The sequence below is a fragment of the Pogoniulus pusillus genome, chromosome 8 (genome assembly GCF_015220805.1).
Source record: "Pogoniulus pusillus isolate bPogPus1 chromosome 8, bPogPus1.pri, whole genome shotgun sequence".
Lineage (NCBI taxonomy): Eukaryota > Metazoa > Chordata > Aves > Piciformes > Lybiidae > Pogoniulus > Pogoniulus pusillus.
This window is the reverse complement of record NC_087271.1, coordinates 16,556,480-16,582,138: the sequence shown is the minus strand read 5'-3', so window position 1 is coordinate 16,582,138 and position 25,659 is coordinate 16,556,480. Positions and strand designations below refer to the sequence as shown.

The 25,659-nt window shown below is 45.8% G+C and overlaps 2 protein-coding genes across 4 annotated transcripts in view; one reads left to right on the top strand and one right to left on the bottom strand.

Moving 5' to 3' along the window:
• NRDC (nardilysin convertase) overlaps positions 1-4,814 on the top strand; it is a 31,357-nt gene extending 26,543 nt beyond the window's left edge. Inside the window, exons 23-31 of the mRNA XM_064147350.1 lie at positions 343-374; positions 652-790; positions 1,215-1,262; positions 1,565-1,617; positions 2,176-2,259; positions 3,659-3,749; positions 4,001-4,117; positions 4,305-4,394; positions 4,597-4,814. Coding sequence (XP_064003420.1) covers positions 343-374; positions 652-790; positions 1,215-1,262; positions 1,565-1,617; positions 2,176-2,259; positions 3,659-3,749; positions 4,001-4,117; positions 4,305-4,394; positions 4,597-4,794 — 852 coding nt within the window. The 3' untranslated portion in view covers positions 4,795-4,814. The remainder of the gene's footprint in view (positions 1-342; positions 375-651; positions 791-1,214; positions 1,263-1,564; positions 1,618-2,175; positions 2,260-3,658; positions 3,750-4,000; positions 4,118-4,304; positions 4,395-4,596) is intronic.
• A 753-nt stretch (positions 4,815-5,567) lies between these two features.
• OSBPL9 (oxysterol binding protein like 9) overlaps positions 5,568-25,659 on the bottom strand; it is a 73,500-nt gene continuing 53,408 nt past the window's right edge. For 2 of the 3 annotated variants that reach the window (XM_064147357.1, XM_064147356.1), the window contains 18 exons: positions 24,350-24,379; positions 23,297-23,347; positions 19,029-19,067; positions 15,626-15,719; positions 15,043-15,144; positions 14,258-14,417; positions 14,008-14,120; positions 13,148-13,266; positions 11,821-11,906; positions 11,431-11,605; positions 10,439-10,523; positions 10,066-10,176; positions 9,640-9,703; positions 9,391-9,531; positions 8,556-8,634; positions 7,555-7,646; positions 6,413-6,548; positions 5,568-6,315 (listed from right to left, as the gene is read on the bottom strand). In XM_064147357.1, the coding sequence (XP_064003427.1) occupies positions 6,241-6,315; positions 6,413-6,548; positions 7,555-7,646; positions 8,556-8,634; positions 9,391-9,531; positions 9,640-9,703; positions 10,066-10,176; positions 10,439-10,523; positions 11,431-11,605; positions 11,821-11,906; positions 13,148-13,266; positions 14,008-14,120; positions 14,258-14,417; positions 15,043-15,144; positions 15,626-15,719; positions 19,029-19,067; positions 23,297-23,347; positions 24,350-24,379 (1,752 nt within the window). In that variant the 3' untranslated portion in view covers positions 5,568-6,240. The remainder of the gene's footprint in view (positions 6,316-6,412; positions 6,549-7,554; positions 7,647-8,555; positions 8,635-9,390; positions 9,532-9,639; positions 9,704-10,065; positions 10,177-10,438; positions 10,524-11,430; positions 11,606-11,820; positions 11,907-13,147; positions 13,267-14,007; positions 14,121-14,257; positions 14,418-15,042; positions 15,145-15,625; positions 15,720-19,028; positions 19,068-23,296; positions 23,348-24,349; positions 24,380-25,659) is intronic. The other variant, XM_064147358.1, reaches the window with a different exon arrangement.

The following is a 25,659-nucleotide window of genomic DNA, read 5'->3' as shown; positions in this document are numbered from 1 at the left end:
CATCAGTTTTAGTGTCTCTTCCTCACATTTCTTCCAACTGAAGCCCAAGAATTTCCTTTACTGAGCTCCAACTTCCTGCACAAGAAAGGCCCTGCTATGTCCACTCTTTTCTGTTGTGGTGTCTGATGCTATTTGCCTGGCTCCTGCTGGAGCAGCTGCAGTGTAATAAACTACCTGGAGCCTGTTCTGCTTCGCAGTGTGGGGCACAGGTGTCCCAGGGACTGGGAGAAGGTTAGGGGGCAAGGATGTGGGTGGGGTGACAGAGCTCAACTGGGGTGCAGTCAGTGAGCTGAGGTAATGATTCTCTTACAAATGAAACTCCTTTCTGCTTTTCTCCCCTAGGAAGCCAAGGATTTTCTGAATTGTGTTGTTGGGTGAGTATCTCTTGGCTCTTGTATCACTCATGTAGAAACTACTATCAGGGTAAGGTCCCTTTCTGGAGGAGTGAGCCAGGGTGGGAGCAGTTCCCTTCACCCTTTCTGGGTGTCTGTGGGAGGGGACCACTCATCGTGGTAGCTCAAGCAGGGCAGTGTTGTGCGTTAGCAAATGGGAAGGCAAAGTCAGACCAGGGGCATAGGGCCTGGGTGTGTTATTGGTTTTGACCAAGATGGCAGCAAGGGTTTGATGCTTTGCTGTTTGTGCTCCCTTCAGAAAGCTCCAGTTTGCTCCCTTGGCCCATCCCTGCCCTGTTCAGTTCCGGGTGGTGGACTTGCCAAATACACACCTGCTGTGCAAGGTGAAAACTCTCAACAGAGGCGATGCCAACTCGGAGGTGACTGTCTACTACCAGGTAACAGGCACTTGGTGGGCCTGCTCCCTTTGGTAGCTGCTGGTGCCAAGACTGGGCCTCTGTCACAATTTCAAGGGAATTCTCTGGGACAGAGTGTACCAAAACCTAATTCGAATGCATGTCCTTGGCCTAAGAGAATAAACCCAGCTGTGTGGTTCCCTGAAACTGGCACCTTCCCCTCCCTGCCTGTGCTAGACTTGGGTTGGTGCCTCGGTGATTTCCTCACCACTGTTCTCAGGATCCTGGGCTGAGCCCTCTTTCCCAAAGGCCTCTACAGAAACCAAGAACTTCCCAGCTGTCCTTGCTGTGAATTGTAATGCAGTGCTGCAGTCCAGGCTGGGGTGTGAGCTGCAGCTGTCTCCTTGGCCTGACCTGTAGCACTGAACTCCATGGAATCACCCTGAATTCTCCATTTTGTTTCCAGTCAGGTGCCAGGAACCTAAGGGAGTATACCCTCATGGAGCTGCTTGTGGTACGTCACTGTTTGTCTCCTAACTCATCCTGGAAACAGTGCATGGGGATAAATGGTGTGAGGGGGATAGTGGAGATCTGTTGCTCCCTGATTAAACTTGAGAGCACTTGGGACAGGACCCCCAAAGTGCTACAGTAACAGTATGTCTTAGCTGGCAACCCAGATGACTTAGACCTCTTCATACAAGGGGTGGCACCACATTGGAGTGGTCCTCACCTTGTGATCACGTTTGTGTGGAGCCCAGGGGTGCCTGCAGAGGAGCATCACTTCTGCTGTTGTAACAGGTTTGTGCTCCATTTCAGATGCACATGGAAGAGCCATGCTTTGACTTCCTGAGAACCAAGCAGACCCTGGGGTGAGTTCACTGTGGAGGACAGCTCTTGTGTATCAGCTCTTGCTGATGGTCCCTCTGGAAACCCTTCCTGCACAGTGACTAATTCCTGTATTAGTGTAATGTAAGCCACAGCAGGAACTCCTCAAAGATTTGCATTTATTACCAGGGTGTTGGAATTAATTATTCATCATCAGGTGGTTCCTCCCCTCTCCAAACTGGCTCCCTTTATCCCACAGCTACTTTCACAGTGGTTGTGTGGAGCACAAACGCCTCCCTCAGAGGCACCCTTCTACCTCGGAACTGGAGCATTTCACAGCTCTAGGTCTGTCGCTGTTGAACTGGTTTGTGGAAGCACAAATACTCTGCCAAGCTTAAAAGTACTTCCTACAAATGAGGAAAGCTGAGGTGCAGTGATGCAGGTGAGGAAGGAGGCCTGCTGCAAACTGACAGGGCAGGTTTTTCCTTTCTGAAGGGCCAACACTTGGACCTTGCAGCAAGAGGCTGCTGTAAATGGAACTGTAATTGTGCTTGTGGAGTGGCTGCTTGGGTAACTCCTGATTTGTTTTTTTCCTTTTGTAGCTACCATGTGTACCCTACCTGCAGGAACACCTCTGGGATTCTTGGCTTCTCAGTCACTGTAGCAACCCAGGCAACTAAATACAAGTAAGTGCTCCTCTGTGGTTAGTGTTGGTCACCATCCCCAGGCTTGGGCCAAGGGAGTGGCCCCTGAGCTGCCAGTGCCCCTTTCTGCACTGTGTTTACCACATCCTTCTGGCTGAAGCAGACCTGCTCTGCTCCAGGAGTTGCCCAGATCTGACAGCCTAGGACTCAGAGCAGCTGGGTGTTCCTCCTGGCTGTTGTGCTGTGCAGAGCACCTCTGTGAACAGCAGATCAGTAAGGACTTCAGCACAGGCACCTTAGGGCAGCGGCTTTCAGAGACATGAACCTTAACAAGGCACCCAGTGGCCCTTGCCTTGAGCATGGAAGCCTTCTGGGCTCTAGTGCAGTTTGATTGCAGCTCTGTGACCATGTTTCTGCTGTTTGTGGAAGTGAGGTATTTACACAACAGGCTGCTGGTGTTAACTGCAGAGATCCCCTTAATCTGCTTGATCTGTTTGGTTAGGTCATAGCTGATTTCAGTTTGCTCTTGAGCTTTTCTGTGCACCTGCCCTTATTAAAAGATCATACCTGGTCCATGCCATGAAGAGGTGGTTGGTTCTTGTGAGCCCAAAGGGAATGTCACAAGAGTTATCCTGGCTTTGGCTTGTGAGGCTGCTGAGACTTGCAACACATTGACTGAAACTCACCATCTAAACTAAGCAGTAGCCTTAAGCTTCTTAACAGTGCAGCAGGCCTGCCTTGAACAGAGAGGAGTAATGCCAAGAGGAGGCAAAACATCACGCTGGCTTTTTAAGGAGCCTCTGCCAGGACAGCACAAGCTTTTCCCAAGGCAGCCCTGTAGCGCGGCCCTGCTGGCTCGCTGGCAGCAGGCAGAGCACTCCTTTGGGTTTGTTCCAGGCTGGGGCTAGCTGCAGGTAGCTCTGACCTGCCAAGCTGGAAAGTTTAAGAACATGAACTGCTGGTAACTGTTGCTTCAGTGGTGAGAGCTTAATTACCACAGGGCACTGCTGCCTCTAGTGGTTGTATTTGGGATGACACTTCCATTACTGAGGGCTGTGTTCTCTGGAGGTTTCAGAAACCTCAGAGTGCATTATATCCTTTGTCTTAATCCACTAGAGCTGTTCATGTGCAGGGTTTGGGCCTGATAGAGCACAGCCCACTGCCTGCTGCTTCTGGGTGTATCACCACCTGCTCCTTGCTGCTTTGAGTCCTTGTGCTTTAACAATGGTGAATGCAGCTCAAAGTCAGCTCTGGCTTTCTTCCTCAACAGCAGGGAGAAAGGTTGGAACTCAGAGATGGGGGGAAGCAAGCCTGTCCTAAACACTCCTTCATCAGTTGAGGGCCATTCTGCTCCTTTAACCTGCAGTAGTGGCTTGGTGGTTTGGGTTGACTTTGATCTACTTTTTTTCCTGCCTGACTTAATTATTGAACTCTCTTTTAGTTCTGAATTGGTTGATGAGAAAATAGAAGAGTTTCTTTCTTGCTTTGAAGAGAAAATCAAGCATTTAACTGAAGATGCGTTTAGCACCCAGGTAAAACAGCTCGTGAAGAGCTTTGCACTGTTATATGGCACCCAGCCTGGAGCCTCTGGTGTGTTTCTGAGCTTCGGAGACAGGACTCTTTACAGATCCTATCACTTAGGCTGCTCTGAAGTCATTCTGATCACCGAACAGTGAGGTTTGAAGGCAGTGAACTACCTTGTGCATGTCATTTGGGGTTTCTCTCAGTGAGCAACTGATAGTTTAAAAGCCCCCCATTTCCTAATGGTCTTTTTCAACTGCAGGTTACAGCACTGATAAAATTGAAAGAATGTGAGGACTCCCATCTCGGAGAAGAAGTAGACAGGAACTGGAATGAAGTTGTGACACAGCAGTATCTCTTTGACAGGCTCGCCAGGGAGGTTGGTGGTCTCTTGTTTTTAGGTGATGTCATGTGGAACACTCAAAAGCATAGAGAGATTTACACTGCTAGTGACATGCAGACTTACAACTCCACCCTAGTTCAAAAAGGTGCTTTTGTCTCATGGGAGAGGTGATGGAGAATCAATCACCTCTGTCCTACTTAAACCTCATTCCCTTGGGTTTCAGATTGAAGCTCTGAAGTCTGTTACAAAACCAGAGCTGGTCAGCTGGTTCCAAGCTCACAGGACCAGCAAGAGGAAAGTGCTCAGCGTCCACGTGAGTCTTTGCAACCTTTTGAAACGCCAAATTTAGATGAGCCTGGGAGGGTGGGGGCAGGAGAGCTCTTACCGAAGTCTGCACTAGGTGCTGTTCAGAGTTCCCACACTGCTAATTCCTGGTGTTATTTCAGTTGCACCTAAGTGTCTCTGTGCTGTCTGGGGCAGGTGAACACCACCACCTTCGGTAACTCTCTCCCCAGGTGGTGGGATATGGCAAACATGAAGGGGACGCAGAGGTTACAGCTGTCTCTGAAGTACAGAACTCTTCAGCTGGTGAAATACCTCATCTTACTTTCTTGCCTCCGTCTTCTCTGCTGACAAATGTTACTTCCATCAAGGACATCAAAGCTTACATATCAACTCTGAATGTGCTCCCTTACCATAAAATACTCAAATAAAACTGAGGTGGTGCCCTGTGGTGCTGTGTAGTGCAGCTGTTTTCCGCAATGCCAACGCTCCAAACCTGCTTTTGTTAGAACAGCATGGTGGTATGAGCCAGGATGAAGGTGTCCGTTCAGATCCTGAGGCAGCTTTCCTCGAGTTTCCAGCCAGCCTTTCCCGTTAACCTCCTGGGCTCATGAGTGACACAGCCCTCACATTTGACTGGAGCAAAAGGAGAGTACCACCACCAGAACAGTGCCAAACAATGCCATGTTCTCCGTTCTGGCTGTGCAGGGCTGGGCTGCACCTTTTTGTTCAGGCTGTCCTGTGAATCACGCCTGCAGAGCTGGACAAACTACAGCTCCTCAAAGGAAGTATCTTGCACTTCTAGACTGTGGGTGTGAGAGGAAAAAAAATCTTCAGGTTTCACTCTCTCACTGCCTTTTTTCCCCCTCAGTTTTTCTGTATGTGCAACACAGGCAAAATCAAGAAGAAATCAAATCAAAGCTAGACAGAACTGTGGAAAGAGAAATAACATGATAGCTTCACACAGCCACTTACAGGACCAGTGCTGAACTTGAGGCTAAAGACTCCTAAAGCACTGGGTGGGCTCCTCTGCTGAAGCAGGGCTGGTTCTAGATCCCAGAGCACTGATTCTGCAGGTGCTGCAAGTTCTGCTCCTTTTGCTACCTCACTACTTCCAGAAGCAGGTTTAGCTTCAAGGATTCCAGTCAGGAAATACTTAACACGTGTCACACAAAACACAGGATCATCACTCAGCTGAAAACAGTCTTGCTGCAAAGGTTTATTATGAAATAAATAAAAAGTCCATAAGAGAAGTTTGAAAAATCTATTTTATGAAGCTTTAAGATGCATTGAGTAGAATTATCTATGGTTACATTTTAATCTCAAAATAACAAAGTTATTTTGGGCAAGACACTGAAATGCCAGAAGGTCTGATTATCATACAGGTGAAAGATAACATTTAGGTAGCAGTTTCTTATCACTGTCCATTGAAGGACTCCTCCTATTTACACATGGCAAAAAGGAGCTAGATTTAAATGACATCTTGCAGCTTGTTTCTTGGTTTTTAAGTATGGAGGAGCCAGGAATATTTTGCAACTGATACCAAGGCTGTGGCCTTCACAGTGGTTATACAGAGTGTCTATGCTTCATGGTCCAGGTTCTCCGTGCTTCAGTGCAGCAGTAACAGGCCTCCAGCAGCCTGCCCTTGCACTACCAATATAGCACAGTCCAGTCTGAGTTACTGCACAGCCAAGGGGCTTCCTCTTTCATTTAATTGCTTATCTGCATTAGTAAGTCCAGTATCCCTGAGATAGGAACCACTGTAGTCGGAGGGGTCAGGCTCTCCAAAGGGTACGTACATGAGAACTGGTGCCTCTTGGGTCTCAGATGTAAACTCTGCAGAGCCAAGGCTCCCCTGCTGGCTAGTTCATAACCCATTAATGTTTGCTGGCAGCAAGGCGTTTCAGCAGGGGCTCGTCATACACCCAGCACTCCCCATCCTCGTGGAATAACTGGAAACAAGGCAACAAGCAGATGTAAGCCTCTGGCTCAGCAGGGGAGGAACTGCCCCAGGGGAAAGGGCAGTTACACCATGCCACTGAAGCTCACCCTTGTTTCCCATGAGGTTTCGTTCTCCTTCCTGGCTCTGGCTTCAGCCCTCTGTCTCTCTTCCAGTGCGTGCTTTGCTGCTGTGGCTGCATCAATGTCTCTGATTTTTAAGTTGTAGGTTACATCCTTCCATAAGCTTACAAGAGAAATGTGAACGGAGACTGGTTTAGAGGAGCAAAGTGCTACAAGACTGTGAAAACACACTACTGGGTCTTAGCTGTCTTGAATTAAGGTTGGTCTCACTTGCTCAAAAGGGCAGAAACCCCAAGTATCTGTTAAACCACAACTGCACTGTCTAGTGCCAGCACCTGGAACATTTCACAGTCACAATATGTTAGGGGTTGGAAGTGACCTTGAAAGCGCATCCAGTCCAACCCCCTGCAGAGCAGGATCACCTAGACCAGATCACACAGGAACACATCCAGGCAGGTTTTGAGCATCTCCAGAGACAGAGACTCCACAACGCCTCTGGGGAGCCTGTTCCAGTGTTCTGTCACCCTCACAATGAAAACATTCCTCCTCATGTTTCCATGCAACTTCCTATGCCTCAATTTCCAGTATCTGAAGGGGGCCTACAGAAAGTTTGGGGAGGGACTACTTACAACGTTTTGTAATGTCAGGACAAGGAGTAATGGGTTTAAATTGCAAGAGGAGATATTTAAACTGGATGTTAAGAAGAAGTTCTTGACAGTGAGGGCGCTGAGACACTGGCACAGGTTGCCCAGGGAGGCTGTGTATGCTCTCTGCCTGGAGGTGTTCAAGGCCAGAGCAACCTGTTCTAGTGGGAGGTGTCCTTGCCTATGGCAGGAGGCTGGAACTAGATGATCTTTGAGGTCACTTCCAACGTAAACCATTCTATGAACTTCCACCTGTTGCTCCTTGTCCCATTGCTGGGCATCACCAAACAGAGCTTGGCTCCATCTGGGCACTCACCTTTACATATAGAAAATGATGACACCCCTCAGGCTCCTACTCTTCAAGCTGAAGAGCCCCAGTTCCCTCAGCCTCCTTGTAAGGGAGATGTTCCACTCCATTTTTGTGGGTCTGCTGAACTCACTCAAGCAGTTCCCTCCCTGTCCTTGAGCTGAGAGGCACTTAAATGTGCAAATTAGGACATTTTAAAAGTTAACTGAAGTTCTTACCAGCGAGACTCAAAGTCGTCTTGGTCCTCCAACTTCCTTACCTTCTTCTTAATTGTAGGCATTTTCTTGGTATCTATAAAGACAGTATTCTCCTAGAGAGTGAGATTTCAAAAGAACAAAAATCAGTTCTTTACAGAATCACAGAATCACTGAGGCTGAAAAAAGACCTTCAAGATCATAGAATTTCAGAATGGTTTGGGTTGGGTGAGACCTTACAGATCATCCAGTACCAACCCCTTAGCATGAATAGGAACACCTTCCACTAGCCCAGGTTGCTCAAGGCCTTTTCCCACCTAGCTTTGAACACCTCCAGCAACAGGACATCCACAATCTCCCTGGGCAACCTGTTCCAGTGTCTCATCACCTTCACTGTAAAGAATTTCTCCTGCCTAAATCTAGCTTCTTCCAACTTCACTCCACTCCTCCTCATCATATCGCTGCAAGCCCTTGCCCACCACAAAAATCAGCTAAAGTGCCACATTCTTAAAGATCTCCAGGGATGGTAACTCCACCTCCCTGGGCAGTCCATTCCAGTGCCTAATCACTCTTTCCATGAGGAAGCCTAAACCTCCCCAGCACAGCTTCAGACCATGTCCTGTCACTACTTGCCTGGGAAAAGGGCCTGACCCACACCTGACTACAACTTCCTTTTAGGTAGTTGTAGAGAGAGTTGTAAAATGTGTATCCCCTCAGGCTCTGGCACATTGGCTGTCAGGAGGCACATGAACAAGCAACACTCATGCTTCAGTTCTTGCTACAACAGTCAGGTGACCTTAAGAATAAATCAATAAAGACACTTCAGGACTTGGATCCTGAATTCAGCACTCCTGTGATTATTTTGGGCTAGGAAACTTCACAGGAGGACCTAAGTATTTAATGTTTAAGAAACCAAACCCCAACAACAAAACCATGACACAAAAAGTAACACCCTCCCCACCCCCACAGACTTTTAAGGGCTGTTGCTCATTTCTGATGAAGAGGCCAAGGAGAAGCTGCATTACCCCTGTCGAGTACTTGGCGTACATGACACCGTTCCATTCTCCTTCGATCGAGCAGAAGGGCTTCTTGTCATTAGGGGAACTGAAGAGGAAAAAGCAGGCAATTCTCAGCAACTGAAAGACTCCCAGGGGTCAAAACTTCATCCTAGCTGCTGTACAGACGCACTGATGCAGAAAAGGGGAGGGGTCTATACACAGGAGGTTTTGTATCAGCTGCTCCAAGTGAATCAACCTCTGTGGAGTGCTGGTGCAGAGTAAGGCAGGGCTCACCCTAGGGCTCTGTCTGCACTTCGAGTTTAGGAAACCAAATGCAGGTTTTGGAGATCTATAGTGGTCAGCTTAGGAAAGGTTTAACAAACTCAAGGTGTTTCCCCAGGCTCTTGGGAAGCACACACTGGGGTTCACAGGTGACATCCATCAGTGTGTGTACAGAAGCTCTAACCTTCATACTGCCAGTACCCTTTTGGTGACATCACAGCAGAATGAGGTGAGAATCTGCACTGTGTTCTCTGCACAGGGCATCTGCAGCAAAGCTGTAATGATATGCTGCAAGCAGCAGTCTTACAAGGTTTGCTTTGGTGTTTTTAGGAGAAACCATGATGAAGACATTTCAAATAATTCATGAGTGGAATAATTTCCTATTGGTGAACAGCTAAGAACACTTTAGAGCATGACAAGGCAGGATGCAGGCCTGTGCAGATTTCCACACAAAGCTTGGCTATGAAGTGGCATCCTGTGACAGGTAAATGATTGGGTGGAGCTGTTCTGGTATTCCACATTCCTGCCATCAGCAACTGAAGCAACAAACAAGTGAGAAGACCTGAAGGAAGCTGCTTACAAAATGTCAGCTGTAATTCTATGTTTCTTTCCTCCATAAAATGGTTTTGTGTGGAAGATGATGGAAGCGTTGTAACCTGTCTTGGAGCAATTAATGCTGCATTCTCCCCCAAGTTCTATCCATGGCACAGTGAGAATAGACCTGTAGGTGCAAAGATGAAGATATTAGTGTATAACCTTTTAAACAATAATTATCAAACATGAATTATCACAAGGCATTAAAAATGTAAACACCAAAGCATTTACTCACCTTCCATAACCGTTAGGAAAGGTCAAAATGTAGTGTTCATCATAGTCCAGGCAAGTGACACAGCCTGTCAGAGAAAAACAACAGACTGAAGAAACATTCAGCAAAACTTGACAAAATTTCTGTAATATCCTGAACTACTTCACTACAAACAGGTACCATAAAAGGAAAGGTGAAGAGCTTGGCTTAAAGGCCCAGAGTGCCCAGTAGCCAGAGGTGGCAGGGAGAGGTGTGTTTGTGTGAAGAGCTGGGCCCTAAACGACTTCAACACACAAAGTGTGCGAAAAGCATCACCAATTCCCAGGCAGGCAAGCTCCAGCTACCTCAATTCAAACATCCCTTGCATTTCATCGGATGACTGTGAGTGTTTTCTAACAGTGGCCTAGTGGCAGGATGTCAACTCCTACTGCTCAGCACAGACACACGCACCTTGCCCGATGTTGTGCACCCCGATGGACATTCCCAAGAACTTGGACTTGGTCCATATGTGAGCATTGAACTGGATCCTCTTGTTGAAGCACTCTGCGTAGAATGCTGAGACTGCAGGAGAAAGCATTAAAAAGAGCAGCACAGGAGATCAATGCTACTGCTGCCAAATTCATTCCTCAGAAGTATCTCAAAGTGCCTCACACTCATGTGGCAACCCAGTCTGCAATTTGTTTCTCAAAAACAATCTCTAGAGCAGAGTCTCAGCATTTGGATTTGGAGGGATAATGTAAATCCAAAATGTCAACCAAGAGCTGGCTTCACTGTGGCTCCTACCCAGAGGCCTTCTCTATTAGCAAAGCTATTGTCAACTTACTTGGAGGATGATGAGAGACCTGCTCTGCCACAAACGTTACATTGCTTTTGCTGACCCAAGGGACTGGTCCTTCTGAAACTGGTTCCTGCATGAGAGCAGAGAGGATTTGCATCAGTGGCAGTGCTTAGGGAATGCTGGATGCTGCCAAAAGAAGCTGCTTCCATATCTAAAGGCTTCTAAAAATGCATACTTTGTATCCAAACAACTACGCTGAGATCTGCTGAGGCTACCTGAGGTACCTCACAACAGCACTTCCTACATCTTCATTTGCAGCTTCTCAGATGTGAGAAGAAAACAACAAAAGCACTTCCTGCAGGCTGCCCTACAAGTGCTGGAGCTGTTCTCTGCAATCAGTGGTTATGGTTCCTGTGCAAAAATGTCCAATTCATCCTTGAGCCTCTTTGAGACTCAGGAAAATAGAAGAGCAGTTCATACCCTGGTGCATGATTGCAGATTACAAATGGCACTACTCTCAAGTGCCCTTCCCTTCACAAAGCATACTCTGAGAAAGCACAAAAGCAAGAGTAGTGACCTGAACTACTAGAATATTATCCAGGCTCAGAATCCCAGCCTGAGAAGTCTACAAAAAAGATGTTTAATTAAATACAAAAAAGATGTTTAATTAAATACAGCGGAGAAAGTGCACTGCTTCCTGGGTTGTAAGTGAAAAAAAGAATGAGAAATAGTAAAATCATAAATCAGAAGTTTGGAAATAAAGGAGTTCACATTCAGAGCTGGGGAACAGTTCAGGAAACAAGGGAGCACTTTCAACATGTCAAGTAGTTATTACATTAATACCTCCAATTGTCTTAGGCAAGATACATTAAACTTCTGTCCAAAGGAGAGGGGGAAATCAGTTAAGGAACTGCCATGGAGTATTGATTTCACTGCTTAAAACACAGCATGAGCTGTTTCAGTCAGTACATTAACAAATATTTGGGAATGAATGTGATGCATTCTAGGCAATAAAACTCATGCCACAGGAAACTAACCATGTCATCTTCACCTTCAGTGCCTGGTAACACCCAGTGGCATCGGAAGATCTCGCCCAGAATGGGGTTGTAAGGCTTCTTAGCAACTGACCCTTTTCTGCCGGCATGGAAAGCTGACAGGTACCATTTCACCACTTGAACCATGCGGTCCTTTGGGTCCTTCTGGTCACTGATGCTATAGGGGCCAAAATGGAGAAAAAGACAGACAAAATGAAGTAGGAGCAGGTCCTTCAAATACAGGAGAGCTTTTTTGATGGCTGCTTGTTTTACAAGGTTGATTCCTTTGATCAAAACCAGAGCAACATTCTTCAAAACAACCAACTTCTAGCGGCCAGAAAGGCCACAAGCACCACCAGAATCAGTTAATGCTCAACTTCAAAACTCAAATACCTGACAAATAAATCTGGATGTGCAAAGAAGTCAGCATACATTTCCAACAGTGATCTTCGCTCAAGGATGAAAGTTGGGAGAACCACCTGGGTGAAGAAAAAATACCACTTGCAGCTGAGACAGGCTAACATCCTGCAGAGAAGCATCTACAGGAGATGCAAAGAGCACACAATGCACCCAAGGCCAGCTGGCATCTTCTATAAACCCAAAGATTCAAGAGGAACAGTCTCTTGTCTTGCATACGTTCTAGTCCTACTTAAGAACACATCCAGCTGCATGGCTGAGCTTATCAAAAGCTCTTCTTAATTACAGGCACACTGATTAACTTCATCTACATGCACACTGCCAATTTTTGGTCATGTAAATCTCTGCTCATGCAGTCACCTTCCCTTATGTGCACCCTTACTGAGGCAAAGGTTAATCCCTTCCCCAACAGCATCTGCAGGGTCCATTCTCGTGGATCTGCCACAGACCACTGCTGAGAGCAGCGCTGAGTGCTGCTGCTGGCTTTAAAGGGATGCAGATGACATGCACGCTCAGCGTTTCTTGGCAGCTCCAGATGGGTAATTTTCAACTGTCCCAGGAGCTGCCGAAACAGACACATTTGGGATCAATTCCTATTCAGAACTTCCAAGGAATAGCCTTGGCTTGTGAGCTGCTGGATATTTTTCCAGAAAAGCTTAAAGTTTATCTTTACTGTCTGTTTTGAGCCCCAGGCTGGACACTTAATATTGTCCACTTAAAAAAACCTAGTAACAGGACTGATCTCTCCTACTTTTTGTTTGGTCTGGAATTACTTGTGTGAATTCATCCATGCTGCATGGAAAGAGCAACACCTTCAGAATGCTGTTCCCTCACCTTAAGACAAACACCAATGTGAATCACGCTCACAAAAAATCCAACTCTTGACTTGCCCAGCTAAGCAAAGCACTTCATTATGTGCTTACTTACACCTGCTGGTTTATTTATAGCTTAATGAATGCAACCAAACAGAGAGACTTTGCAGATCTTTGTTCTAGCAAGCTAAAGACAGAACACTACTACTGCAGGGAGCATTCCTCTTATCCCAGCTTTGGGGACACTCCAAAGATCAGGCTCAAGGAGGACAAACAGCTACTTTCCACATCAAACTATCATCTTCAAACTATTTAGTCTGTATTCATTTTTCATCTGCCAGTAACCACTCCAATTAAAAAATACAGAGATCTTAGCTTAAGGAGCTCCAGATAAAATAGACACTTCAATTATTACTTCAACACTGAACTGATTTACACAGAAATTCGGGTTCACTCCCTCTTCCTTCCCCATAAGCAGTCTGCAGGTTTACCTTTGTTAGATCCATTCCTAATCTAACTTGTGACAGCAGATGCATAATGACACTCTTATGTTCTTCCACCGATTCTCCTTCCCCATCGTCATCTCTATCGTCAGGAGGATCGAAGAGATCTAAAGAGACCAAATTGCTTTTGGTTTCCTCTAAACCTTCACAGACTGTATTTATTCACAGAATCACAGATTATTAGAGTTTGGAAGGGACCTCCAGAGATCACGTCCAACCTCTCTGCCAAGGCAGGATCCCCCTATGGTAGTTTGCACAGAGAAGGAGACTCTACAACCTCTCTGGGCAGCCTGTTCCAGAGCTCTGTCACCCTCACTGTAAAGAAGTTTCTCCTCGTGTTGAGATGCAGCCTTCTATGTTCCAATTTGTAGCTGTTGCTCCTTGTCTTATTGCTGCTGACCACCGAAAAGAGATTGGCCCCAGGCACTTGACACTCAGCCCTCAGACATTGATAGACATTGATCAGATCTCCTCTCAGTCTTCTCCTCACTAAACAGCCCCAGGGCTCTCAGTCTCTCTCAAGTTCCCCCCCGCCCTCCTTGTGGCTCTCTGCTGGAATCATTCCAGCAGGTCCCTGTCTGTCTTGAACTGGGGAGCCCAAAACTGGACACAGTATTCCAGGTGTGGTCTCAGCAGGGCAGAGTAGAGGGGGAGATCTATTAGCTGTCAGAAAGTTCTTATAAAATTACAAAGGTGGCTTTCTAAATTGTACAGTTAACAGGCAAAGAAACAGCAGGTAAACCCCTCTGCAGAAGATACAGGTATCTATGTGCCCATCCATACATCGCCACAATTTGCACACACTAACAGTCACCAGCTCCTACTGGCAGTTCACACAGTCCACTTACCAGCATCATTTGTCCCATTAGACATGGAAGAATTGAGGGATTCTGTAGTATCTGGACGCTTCAGGCTGCTTCCTGTGCTGCTCCGAGTCAGGACTGCAGCAGACCCTGAAGAACTAGAGTAACACATCCTCACAATTCACAGTGCAGTAATTCAGACCATATTTTGACTCCCTTATCATTTATTTAACCAACACCTAGAGAGGAGCCATGCCCTGCGCTCAGCATGCACCACATGCTCTCAACTACTTACTCCATGCAGCGCTTTGGGGAAGAACTGCTCTGATAGAACTCATCAGCATCATAGAACTCATCCTCACTGCTTGAGTAAGAGAAATCTGGGACTGTGTTTGGAGACAGGTTGACATGGCTTGGAGAGGTGAGACTGCTGCTAGGTGCCGACTGCCCACTTCCTATGGAGCATTAAAAATGACAGAGTCAAAAAATAAAACCTCTTGAAATCTAAGGAGTGTAGAAGGTACAGCAACCTCATGCACATGACAGCAACTTCTGCCTTACAGTAGCTGTTGCAGTTTTTAAACCCCAGTGAATACTGTTATTTCACAGAATGGTTTAGGTTGGAAGGGACCTCAAACTCAGCCAGTTCCAACCCCCTGCCATATGCAGGGACATTTTCCACTAGAACATGTTGCTCAAGGCCTCATCCAACCTGCATCCACAGGTTGGAGCATCCACAACCTCCCTGGGCAACCTATGCCAGCGTTTCACCACCCTTGCTGTAAAGAACAACTTCTTATTTAAGGGAAAGAGGAGAGAATCAATGAATTAAACCCCCCAAAGGCTACACCTGATGCATTAACTGCAAAGTTCCTGTGCAGGGCTGCAATGACTGAGGTAAGAATCTGGAATACTCCTACTGATTCTGAGCATGAGACGGGGAAGGAAGAACACAATAACTGATTTTAACACAACCATGAAATAAGTGTTAACAGCAAGATGTAGTTCAATACAAAGCCATCGGAATAGCTAATAACATGAGGTTACAGACAATCCACAGTGGGGCTTTATTCTTTGTACCTGTACTATTTGGTGTTGGAGTCTGATTTCCAAGTGATGCTACTACAGGTCCCACTGGCAATGATGAGGGTCGCTGCTCCGACTTGCACAGCTGAGCAGGTTCTAGGAGATATTGTGATGTGTTAAAGCCAAAATTCACATTTAAGTGAAAGACCTCTACTTGTGTTGGTAAGAAGACCCCACATGATTTCACCTCACCTTCAACAGTGAAACTTCCTTCTATAAAAGCCATTCAGAGAGAAAAATCTTTCTGTCATTGTCACCTAGCTCCTCATTATTGAGCCGAGAGCATTTAAAACATGCAGCTGCTTAGCTAGAAAACATTACTCTTGGAATATTACACTTTAACCTATTTTTTGAATAAAGTCTATTAGAAATGCAAGCCACTCAGAGCAAGGAAAACCTACCAGGCTTTTACAAGGAACTCACGCTCCACGCCTCCCATTCTTTTCCCTCCCTCTGCACCACTTAATGCAGTGTGCAACTATGCTGCAGGTGTGACCCAGAAACTATCCAGCACTATGCAGCCCTCTCCAGCTGGCCTGCAGCTGCAGTCCCACCTTGCTCTTCCTGCACAGCATACCTGGAGGTAACACTGCTTGGGAAGGCATCGTGCTGATCACAGACTGCTCCAGGGGACTGGGCTGGTACACCGCGTCCACCGGGTTGATGGTGCTCTGGGACAGAGAGAAGCACAGCTTGTCTCAGTTAAAACACCACCACATGAGCACTGAGAGCACGAGAGAGGCCCAAACACGAGACAGCAAATTCCTGAGAGAGAAAGTCAAACACAAACTGACAGCTGAGACATGAGAAATACTTTCCAAGCGCTAACGCTTGAAACTGAACTTGCCACAGATTGGATTTGTCCTATTAACAACTCTGATCTCAGTGTGCTGGTTTGAGGCTAGCTGGACTATTTTAATGAGAGAAATTAGATCATTGGTTGTGAAAAGAAATAATGATGGAGTCTATTATCATTCATTGGTTTGCCGAGGGAGATAAAGAGCCAAAACATCAACAATTTGTCCCACACTGTTCTGGGATGCAGCTTCCTTTTGCTTCTACTTCATTCTGCTCCAATCTCTCTCCATTACCAAATAACAACCTTTGCTAGCTGCTTGTTTTGGTTTCTGCCTGGGAAGGGAGATGGAGAGAGAGAGAGAGGGTAGCTTTGAGCCCCTTCTGGGCAATTCTTTTATCTGTGAAGGAGTTTGGATCTCTATATTATTTCTGATTTGTATATCATTGTAAATACTGGTAAATATATTGCGTATATATGCTTGTACATTTTGCTTTGCTGTAAATACAGCTTCATCTTACTGCCAACCCATCTGAGCTGGTCTGGTAAATTTCAATTCGGGGAGGGGGGGCAAATTCCTAACCTACCACATTCAGAATTCCTGAAAGAATTAATTCCTTCCAACATCCATCAATAAAGACTGCATACAAAGAGCAGGAAGTCAGATGCAAATTGTGTTAGCCAAAATGGGGATAGGTGATCTGTATTTTAACAACCTTTTTTAAAAGAAAATAAATTAATTTGCTCAGTAAATTGACCCCTGGACCAAAGCAAGAAGCATCAGCATGCTGACAGCCACTGAGTGGCTCTGCTCCCAGATCTCTTGGCCAGTGCAAGCTGACTGTTTTCAGTGTGTCTCCAGTAGAGGACATTTCAATCCACTCACAAACTTAGGCACTTCCAAACTGAAGCAGCAGCAGCTCTGCCACCAACTCCCCTACAAGTTCTTGGCTTTCACACAAGCAGCCTCTTGGAAATCTAAGCTGCAATGGCCGGACTCCAGCCTGTTCCACTGCCCTGTCATCTTACCATCTAAGCATTACTTGCAATGATGTTTACATATGGCAACCAGCACTTCTGCTTTGTCCTGGGTTTCTCACTGGGCAAGAGGCACATAAACCCCTCTTCCAAACACCTTGCAGTGTTGATCTACATCACAACTGTGAAAATCTTTGCCTTCATGTTCAAGCAAATCTCACCACTGTGCTTAGTTTGAAGACCATCAAGCATGAGCAGGCCACACAATGCGAGTTCTACTTTAAAAGCGTTCTGCTTTTTTAAAAGGTGATGAGTTTTATTTTTAACTATCCTCTTTTTAGATCAGTCTTTTACAAAGACCACAGATCCCAACTTGTCTTCCCTCCTTTTAGCCTGTAACTTCTACTTGCATGCAGAAGGGTCATTTTGACCTTCCTCCTCCCATTTTCCTGCAGGAGGAAGACCTCTTTCTGGCCTACTCTCCTGGTTAACTGCAATTCTGCACCTTATCCTACATTAAAAATCAGTAACATTTTCTAGTATCTTTTACAGCATAAGATTAAGTGAATTGAAAACAAAACTAGCCCTGTTTATCTCTTTTAAATCTCCCACACACAAAAAAAAAAGTTGCCTACACTTTGTGCTGATGCTACTAAGCACACAAACAACTCAGTACTGTTAGTCCAGGTTATTCCACCATTAAACTCAATGTCCCTTACACATTACTTCAGCTGTCTGTGTCATTATGCATGCAACACAGCCAAGTCCCTGCCCCACACATCTCTCAGTCCAAAAATGCCCATTCGTTTCTCAGAGTTAAGACACTCTAAAGCTCAAGCTGGTTCTAGGATACACAGGCTCCTATTGCTATCTCTGCTCCTCCTGCTTTTTAGGGTAAGCAGTACTATACTCGTGAGACAAACCACAAAGCAACTTTGGCTTTGTCTGCAGGATTTCAACCATTTCCTTAAGGAATTCTCCACCCTGCAATATGCACTGGACTTTCTGGCTGATGTTTTTAGGGTATGCCTTCATGGTTTATAAACAAGTGAAGGCAGACCTACAAGTTTCCTAGTCTCAGCGTAAAGACAACTTAGAAGCAATCATGATGCAATGACGAGACCACTGTCCTCCCCATGGGATCAAACACTGATCACATTCCCACCTAAGGAACCCTGACTTTCAGCCCAAGCTAATGCTGGCCCCTGTAGCATCAAGTCTTCACAACCACTGATGCATCAGTTAGTACAGAAACATTTTTTGCTTGTTCCTCCCCAGCATAAGCTAGCCCACAAAGGATGAGAACAGCAACCAACCGAATTCAGACTGCTCTAAGTCTGCTCTATACCAAATTTCCCAGCAGATCTCCCGTGCATACCGCCTGTGGCAGTGTCTAGCTCCACAACCTCCTTCCCAGGGCATGGAACAGAAGCTCTCCCATTACACTAAGACCTGAATGATGTGACTGTCCACAAGGTAAGCATTCATTTACCTACAGTAAGCATGAACTCAAAATCTGTACATGCATCGTTACTCCAAAGTTCACAGCAGAAAATCATGGTGCTAAAAGCTGTGTATAACAGAAACCCAAAGCTTGGGAACTACTGTCAGCTGTAATGAAAGCATAGCATGACTTGGAATTATGTTTTACTGAAACCAATCTCCTGTTAAAAGTATCTGAAATGTACTCAAGTGACAAAAAGAGAAGGAAGAAAGAGAAGTCAGATGTGACTGAAACCACAGACGACAGAAGTTACATTAAAGAAGCAGAAGCTCTATTAAAGGAGAAACATTGCTCAGACACAATGCAGCCTGGCATCACACAAGCAGCACTGCAGAAAAGACAAACTACTTGAAGCACACAACAGCTGATCTATTTCATACAGACAGACATGTCAGATGGAACACACAGCTACTTCTAACCCAATCATTTCCCTTTTGTCTGTTCAGAGGTCAGAATTTTTTCCAAGTGTTCAGTTGTGACACTGCCACTTGAGACACTCAGTGTAAAACTGATCACTGTTAAGATTTTTCAAGGCAAGGGTGTTAGCCAACATCAGAAGCTAAGGACTGAACAGTAATTTTAACAGGACACTTGAAGCAGTAAATCAGAGAAAGAAGTACGTTGCAAAATGAGTGGAAATTCAGGTCTCTGTTCACATGTTCTGCAGAAGTAAAGGGAGATAGAGATCAGATTTAAACTTACTATAAGTCCATCTGCGTGCTTCTCCTCATTATTTTGATCCTTAAGGAAAAAATGTTAAAAATGTCAACATAACCATCTTGTATGACTCATCAGTTGTGCTAAGTGACAATAGCAAGTTTCTCGCAGGAACGTTTACATTTGCAGCCATAAAACCGCTCCTCATCATGTGGTACCATAACTACCCTAGAAGAAAACTCTGTGCATAGATCCTGCAGCTCTGGAGATCAGCGTTTTCTGAGCACCATCAGAGTCCAAAGAAGTTTTTAAAACCTCCTTTCTGCCCTGCAGAGTAATTAATCTTCTGTAGGTTCTGCCCAAACAAGCCAAGAAGCCCTCAAACATAGTATGCAGCCCCACTGAGTCCCTGCACACCAAAGACACAAAAGCCCTCAAGTTTCTGAAGAGCTACCATAGCACAGAGGTCAAGTTCCCAAAAGCACTTTTTGCTTTTGGACGGCAGAAGTGCCCTCCAGAAGTTAAATGTTTAACTTCTGCTTTCTAGTATCTACCAGATTATGAAAAGGTTTTAGATTCTTTACAATCTAGGATTTGGGGTTTTTACTTGGAAGCAGTTGTGCAAATGTAGGCATTGCAAGGAATAAAGCTGATGTCGGGGAAAATGACAGAGGACAAATTAATGCCAGCCCACAGTTAGCACAAAATCTCTTCACTTCTGCTGCAAAGTTCCTACTGGTCTGTGCATCAGTCCAGAAACTTGTTCAGTGCAAACCATAACACTTTCCTGGAGAGCACTTCCCCAGATTTCCAGTTGTGAAAGAGAAAAAAGAGAAGGCAAAAAGCTGTCAATAGCATTAAGAATGTTTGCACTGATTTGATTTGCTACTTCACATATTCTCCCTTAGCCTACAAGGCTGGCAACAGGCTGCTCACATTTCATCTCTGCTAGTTGATGCCTCTTGAGCAAGGCTTTCCACCACAGAATGACGCTAGGGGCCATGGGTTGCAAGCATATAGACAAAAAACATTTACACTGGAGTCCAAATAGTTTTTTTTCCAATGTGCAGAACTTCCATGTTCTGCTATCATCTCTAAGACCTAAGAAATAAAGCACAGAGATGCTGCATTTGTACTGAAGCTTGCTGTGCTGTGCAAAATCAGCACTAACACAAGGGACGTTGATGAGGCAGCGAAGGCAGAAATTCCACAGAACTAGGAATGAAGGCAAAGATGCAAAACTAAACACCTGAATTATAAAAGCTAATTCACGAAACCTGTACTTCCAAGACTGCACTTGACTACATCACTACTGCAATACATGCTGGACAGACAGTTACAGACACTGTACAACACACACCTGGACACAGAACTGTCAGGGCTGGTAGGGACCTCATGGATCTAGTTCCAACTCCCCTGCCTTGGGCAGGGACACCTCACACTACAGCAGGTTGCCTAGAGCCACATCCAGCCTGGCCTTAAAGACCTCTAGGGATGAGGCTTCCACTACCTCTCTGGGCAACCTGTTCCAGTGTCTCACCACCGTTATGGTGAAGAACTTCTTAACATCCAATCTGAATCTATCTGCTTCTAGGTTTGTTCCATTCCCCTCCAGTCCTATCACTACCTGACACCCTAAAAAGTCCCTCCCCAGCTTTCCCGTAGGCCCCTTTCAGAAACTGGAAGGGGCACAATAAGGTCTCTTCAGAGCCTTCTCTTCTACTCATCGTCAGCTGCCACACATGGACAGAGGACAACACAAGCCAAATCCTGCACCTCCCCCTCATGCTTGGCTCATATTGATGGCTTTTTGGTGAGTGCTACACATGTTGGACTATAATCCTATTTAGCTGCTATTTGCTTCATTATCTTCATAGATTCATAGAATGGTTTGGGATGGAGCAGCTTTGAAGACCACCTAGTTCCAATCCCTCTGTTGGCAAGGACACCTTCCACTAGACCAGAAAGAGATCTAAAATCGATTTCCCTGTTTCACACACTGCAACGGTGCAGAGCTCGATGGGAATACTAAGACAGGGTGATACAGAGTTAAGTATGGGTAGACAATGCCACAATGTCTGTGCTCAAGGTGTAAAGGCCAGGCTGGCATTTACTGCTGCTAAGCCTTTGTGCTTTTGGATTGGGACACCTTTGAAAAGTGACACCTCAAGTACAAGCACCGTGATTACACACTTGATTCATCAGTAAGTTTACTGCCAACTGAACTGTCCAAGTCCTAATGCAGGTACTTTCAAGACTCCACAACACTGGCCAACACTAAAGCTGAAGAACAAATAATCGAAAAAACCTGCTAAAAAAACACAGGTTTGCCCTAATGTACCAAAATACTCCAAATAACAAAGGGCTGTGTGCTGGAAACAGACGAGTATGTGGAGAAGTGATGATTTTCAAGGTAACTCTGGACTGTAAAAGAAAGAATGGGTGGCAGAAGTGGTATTGATATGATTTCTTTTCAGCAGTGTAAGTCAGCAGTCTGACAGCTTTGAGGGGGAAAAAGCCTTGCAGAACCTCCAAAGTTTCTATACTGGAGAAGAGAAGGCTGTCAGAGACACAACACAGCTGAACTTATTTACAGCTTCATATACTTGCAACAGAGCTGATAAAACCCCAACTAAACAAACCCCTGTATTAATTTCTTGCAGTAATACAAAGATCAAGATGCCACCAGCTCAGGGGAAGGAGGCAGGGACTGGGGAGGAACAGAAGGGCCATGTAGTCGACAAGTATAATGGCCTCAGAGAGAGAGGAAGAAGACAGAGATAGAGCAAAATAAAGGTTACTTTTAAAAAGCAGGAAGATTTGTAGAAGGTACTTTTCACTGTAAGTGGATTGACTTCTCCCAGTTAGCTGTGCATAAAGCACCTTATCTTCAACAGCTGCGAGAGCTTTAGACAAGGTGGCTTAGCAAAAACAATACAAGTTTTAAAAAACAGGGCAACCACACAACAAAGCCCCTCCAGTCCCCACTGCATAAACCACCTCTTTACATTGGTATGGAAAGGAGGGCTTCAAGGTCTGACTTAGTGTTACAGAATCACAGAATTATTGAGGCTAGAACAGACCTCTGAGATCATCAAGTCCAGCCTATGACCTACCACCACCACATCAGCTAAACTATGGCACAAAGTGCCACATCCAAGCTCTCCTTAAACACTGACAGGGATAGCAACTTCATCACCGCCCTGGGCAGTCCATTCCAGAGTCTAACTTTCCTTTTCATCAGGAAGTGCTTCCTAACATCCAACCTAAACCTCCCCTGGCACAGGTTCAGGCCATGCCCTCTTGATTTTGTCACAAGTTGCCTGGGAGCAGAACCTGACCCTCACCTCACTACAACTTCCCTTCAGGTAGTTGTAGAGAGTGGTAAGGTCCTCGCTGATTCTCCTCTTCTCCAGGCTGGACACCCCCAGCTCCCTCAGCCTCTCCTCTTCAGCCTTCCCTCCAGTCCTTTCCCCAGTCTCGTCACTCTCCTCTGGCCCTGCTCCAGCCCCTCAATATCTCTCTTGCAGTGAGGGCCCAGAGCTGCACACAGTGCTCGAGGTGAGGCCTCCCCAGTGCCAGTACAGGGCAGAAGCACAGCCGTGGTGCTGCTGGCCACACTAGGCCTGATACAGACCAAGATGCCATTGGCCTTCCGTGCCAGCTGGGCACACTGCTGATTTATGCCCAGCTGCTGTCACTCAGCACTCCCCGGTCCCTCTGTGCCAGGCTGCTCTCCAGTCACTCATCCTCCAGTCTGCAGCACCACATGGGACAGAAAGCAAGGTACAAAAGTCCATCCAGACTACAGAAAAAAGAAAAGTCTATTTTTTTCCAAGTAACAAAACATTTGGGTGAAAGGTGTCAGTGCATTACTCACACTGCATTCTCAAGTCATACAAGTCTGGCTTCACCAAGTTCCAACACCATCACAAACTTCAGTTTAGACTCCTAATATCACAATTTTCCCTTTTTCTGTTTCTTAGTCCTATTGTCACAGGAAGCAAAAAGAAGGGTTTTTGTCAAGTTTCTTTCCTGTCATCCTTCCCTGGCTCAGTGTAACAGCAAACTCAGCAAAAGAAAGTGTCCTTCAGAAGCAAAGCAATGTCATCAACACAACTGCACCCATCAACATGACCAGGACTGGCTGCTGTGCAATTCAGGACTCCAAACCCTTCCTCAAAACAGCAGCATAAATCAACTTCTGTCCACTTTTCCATCCTGATCCATACAGAAGGCATGTGCAGACTTCACTTGTTTTCACAGAGTACTGCTGCATAATTAAAACCCAGAATGGTTTACAGGGTACTTACCTTAGCGATCTGTAGCAACACAATGCAGTGTTTTATTGACTCTACCATGCTCTAAGGGAACAAAAACAACATTAAAAAGCCGTGTATTATTGGAATGTTTTATGTTTACAGGTGTTTTCACTAGTTACACAAAATGTTAACTGAAATACTGAGTAAGAACTAAATACATATTCATTCCTGTAGAGCCCCCACTTCTCCTTCACTCATTTTTTTTCTGGACACAAGAGCAGAGAGGACCAAAAGCCACACACAGCACAGGCTGTCAGGGTGGATGTCAGCTGCAAACCCACACAGCTCTGAGGTGGGTAAACCATCATGTGAAAATAAGCTGAGAGCTTGGCTTCGTTTAATCTGGGGAAGAAAAGGCATGGGGAGACCTTATCAGTGGGCATCAAGGGCAGAATGTAACAGACACAGAGCTAGATTGTTCTCAGCGGTGGCCAGCAACAGGACAACAAGCGATGGCCACCAACTGAAATACAGGAAATTCATCTTAACCACAACCCCCCACCTTTACTCTAGGGATGACTGACACCAGAGCACACTGCCCACAGTCACCCTTCACCCTTGCAGTTACTCAAGCCCAGCTAGACCTGGTCCTGGACAACCTCCTCTAGCTGACCATGCTCTGAGCATGGGGCTAGACTGCAGCCCTTTGGAGGTCCCTTCCAACCTCAACTACTGTACAATTTATTTCTAGCACCGCAGAGTTAGGATATGTGAGTAACAGCACCAGACCCAGGCTGCCTCTGCCACCACACTGTAGGACCTCATTGGGATTCTCACTTTTCTGTAGAAAGCTTAGGAACTTCCAGTCACAAATTGCACTGGAAGGGACCCTCAAAGGTCATCTCTGTGACCCTCCTCTGGACCCGCTCCAGCAGGCCCACATCTCTCTTACATTGAGGGCCTCATAGCCAGACAATACTTCAGGTCAGGTCTCACCAGCTGAGAGCAGAGTGGCAAAACCACCTCCCTCAATCTGCTTGCCACAAGAAAACGAGGTGGATTTCAACATTTATAGACCACAGATAGAACATTTAATAAACTTACACTGGTTGTTTCTTTGAGACTTTCAATTTTCTGTAAAGAAAAATCAGAAAAGTGTGGTTAAAGACAGGATCTCAAGCATCCAGTTTGACCTAAATACTGTAACAAACGTTCTATTTGATCTTAAACTGGGGAGGAAAAAAAAAGGCAACTCAACATGTTAAAGATATTTCCATATATAGACACAAATTTAATTCTGTAATTGCTGAGACAGACATCAAACTGCTAATTAAAACCTAAAAGATGACAAGGTTAGGAATTTCTGAGCAGTGGTGTTACACACACTACACTTCAGTTTTACATCTCATCAACAAATATTAAACGTAGGGTGAAGATTCATTTCGAGTTCAGCTTGCATCCTTGCAGTGTGTCCTGGACAGTGGCACATTTCAACCACCCACAGCACCTGAGATTACCATCAGTCAGGTGTAATAAAGATGAAGAGTTAAACATGGTTACAAAAAACCCCAAAACACTCCCAGTGCACATATGTTCTTGCTCTAAGCTTCCAGTAACAGTACATCTGAAAGTCTAAGGACCTGGGCATCCTGGTCAATGGGAAGTTGACCATGAGCTAGCAATGTGCTCCAGTGGCCAAGAAGGCTGATGCCAGTCTGGGGTGGATTAGAAAGGCTGTGGTTAGTAGGTCAAGAGAAGTTCTCCTCCCCCTGTACTCTGCCCTGGAGAGGCTGCATTTGGAATATTGTGTCTAGTCCTGGGCCCTTCAGTTCAAGAAGGACCTCAGGGAACTACTTGGAAGAGTTCAGTGCAGAGCCATAAGGACGATGACAGCAGTGGAACATCTTCCTTATGAAGAAAGGCTGAGAGAGCTGGGGCTGTGCTGCTTGGAGAGGAAGAGCCTGAGGGGTGACTTCATTCACGTTTATGAAGATGTAAAGGGTGAGTGCCAAGAGGATGAAGCCAGGCTCTGCTTGGTGATGCCCAGTGATGGGACAAGGGGTGGAAGCTGAGGCATAGGAAGTTCCATGGAAACATGAGGAGGAAGAATGCTTCCCTGTAAGGGTGACAGAACACTGAAATAGGCTGACCGGGGGTTGTGGACTCTCCCTTTATGGAGATATTCAAGACCTGCCTGGGTGTGTTCTGCTCTAAGTGATCCTGTTCTGGCAGGAGGGTTGGACTGGATGAGCTTTTGAGGTCCCTTCCTAACATTCTGTGATGTATCTGGGCCTGAATGCAGAAGGCAAAACCACTACACTGGACTCAGCACTGAAGCTCTATTAATTCAATTAGAGGACCTCTCTGTTGTGATTAAAATGAGAGGCTCGTGTGAGCTGGGTCACAGCTTTCTT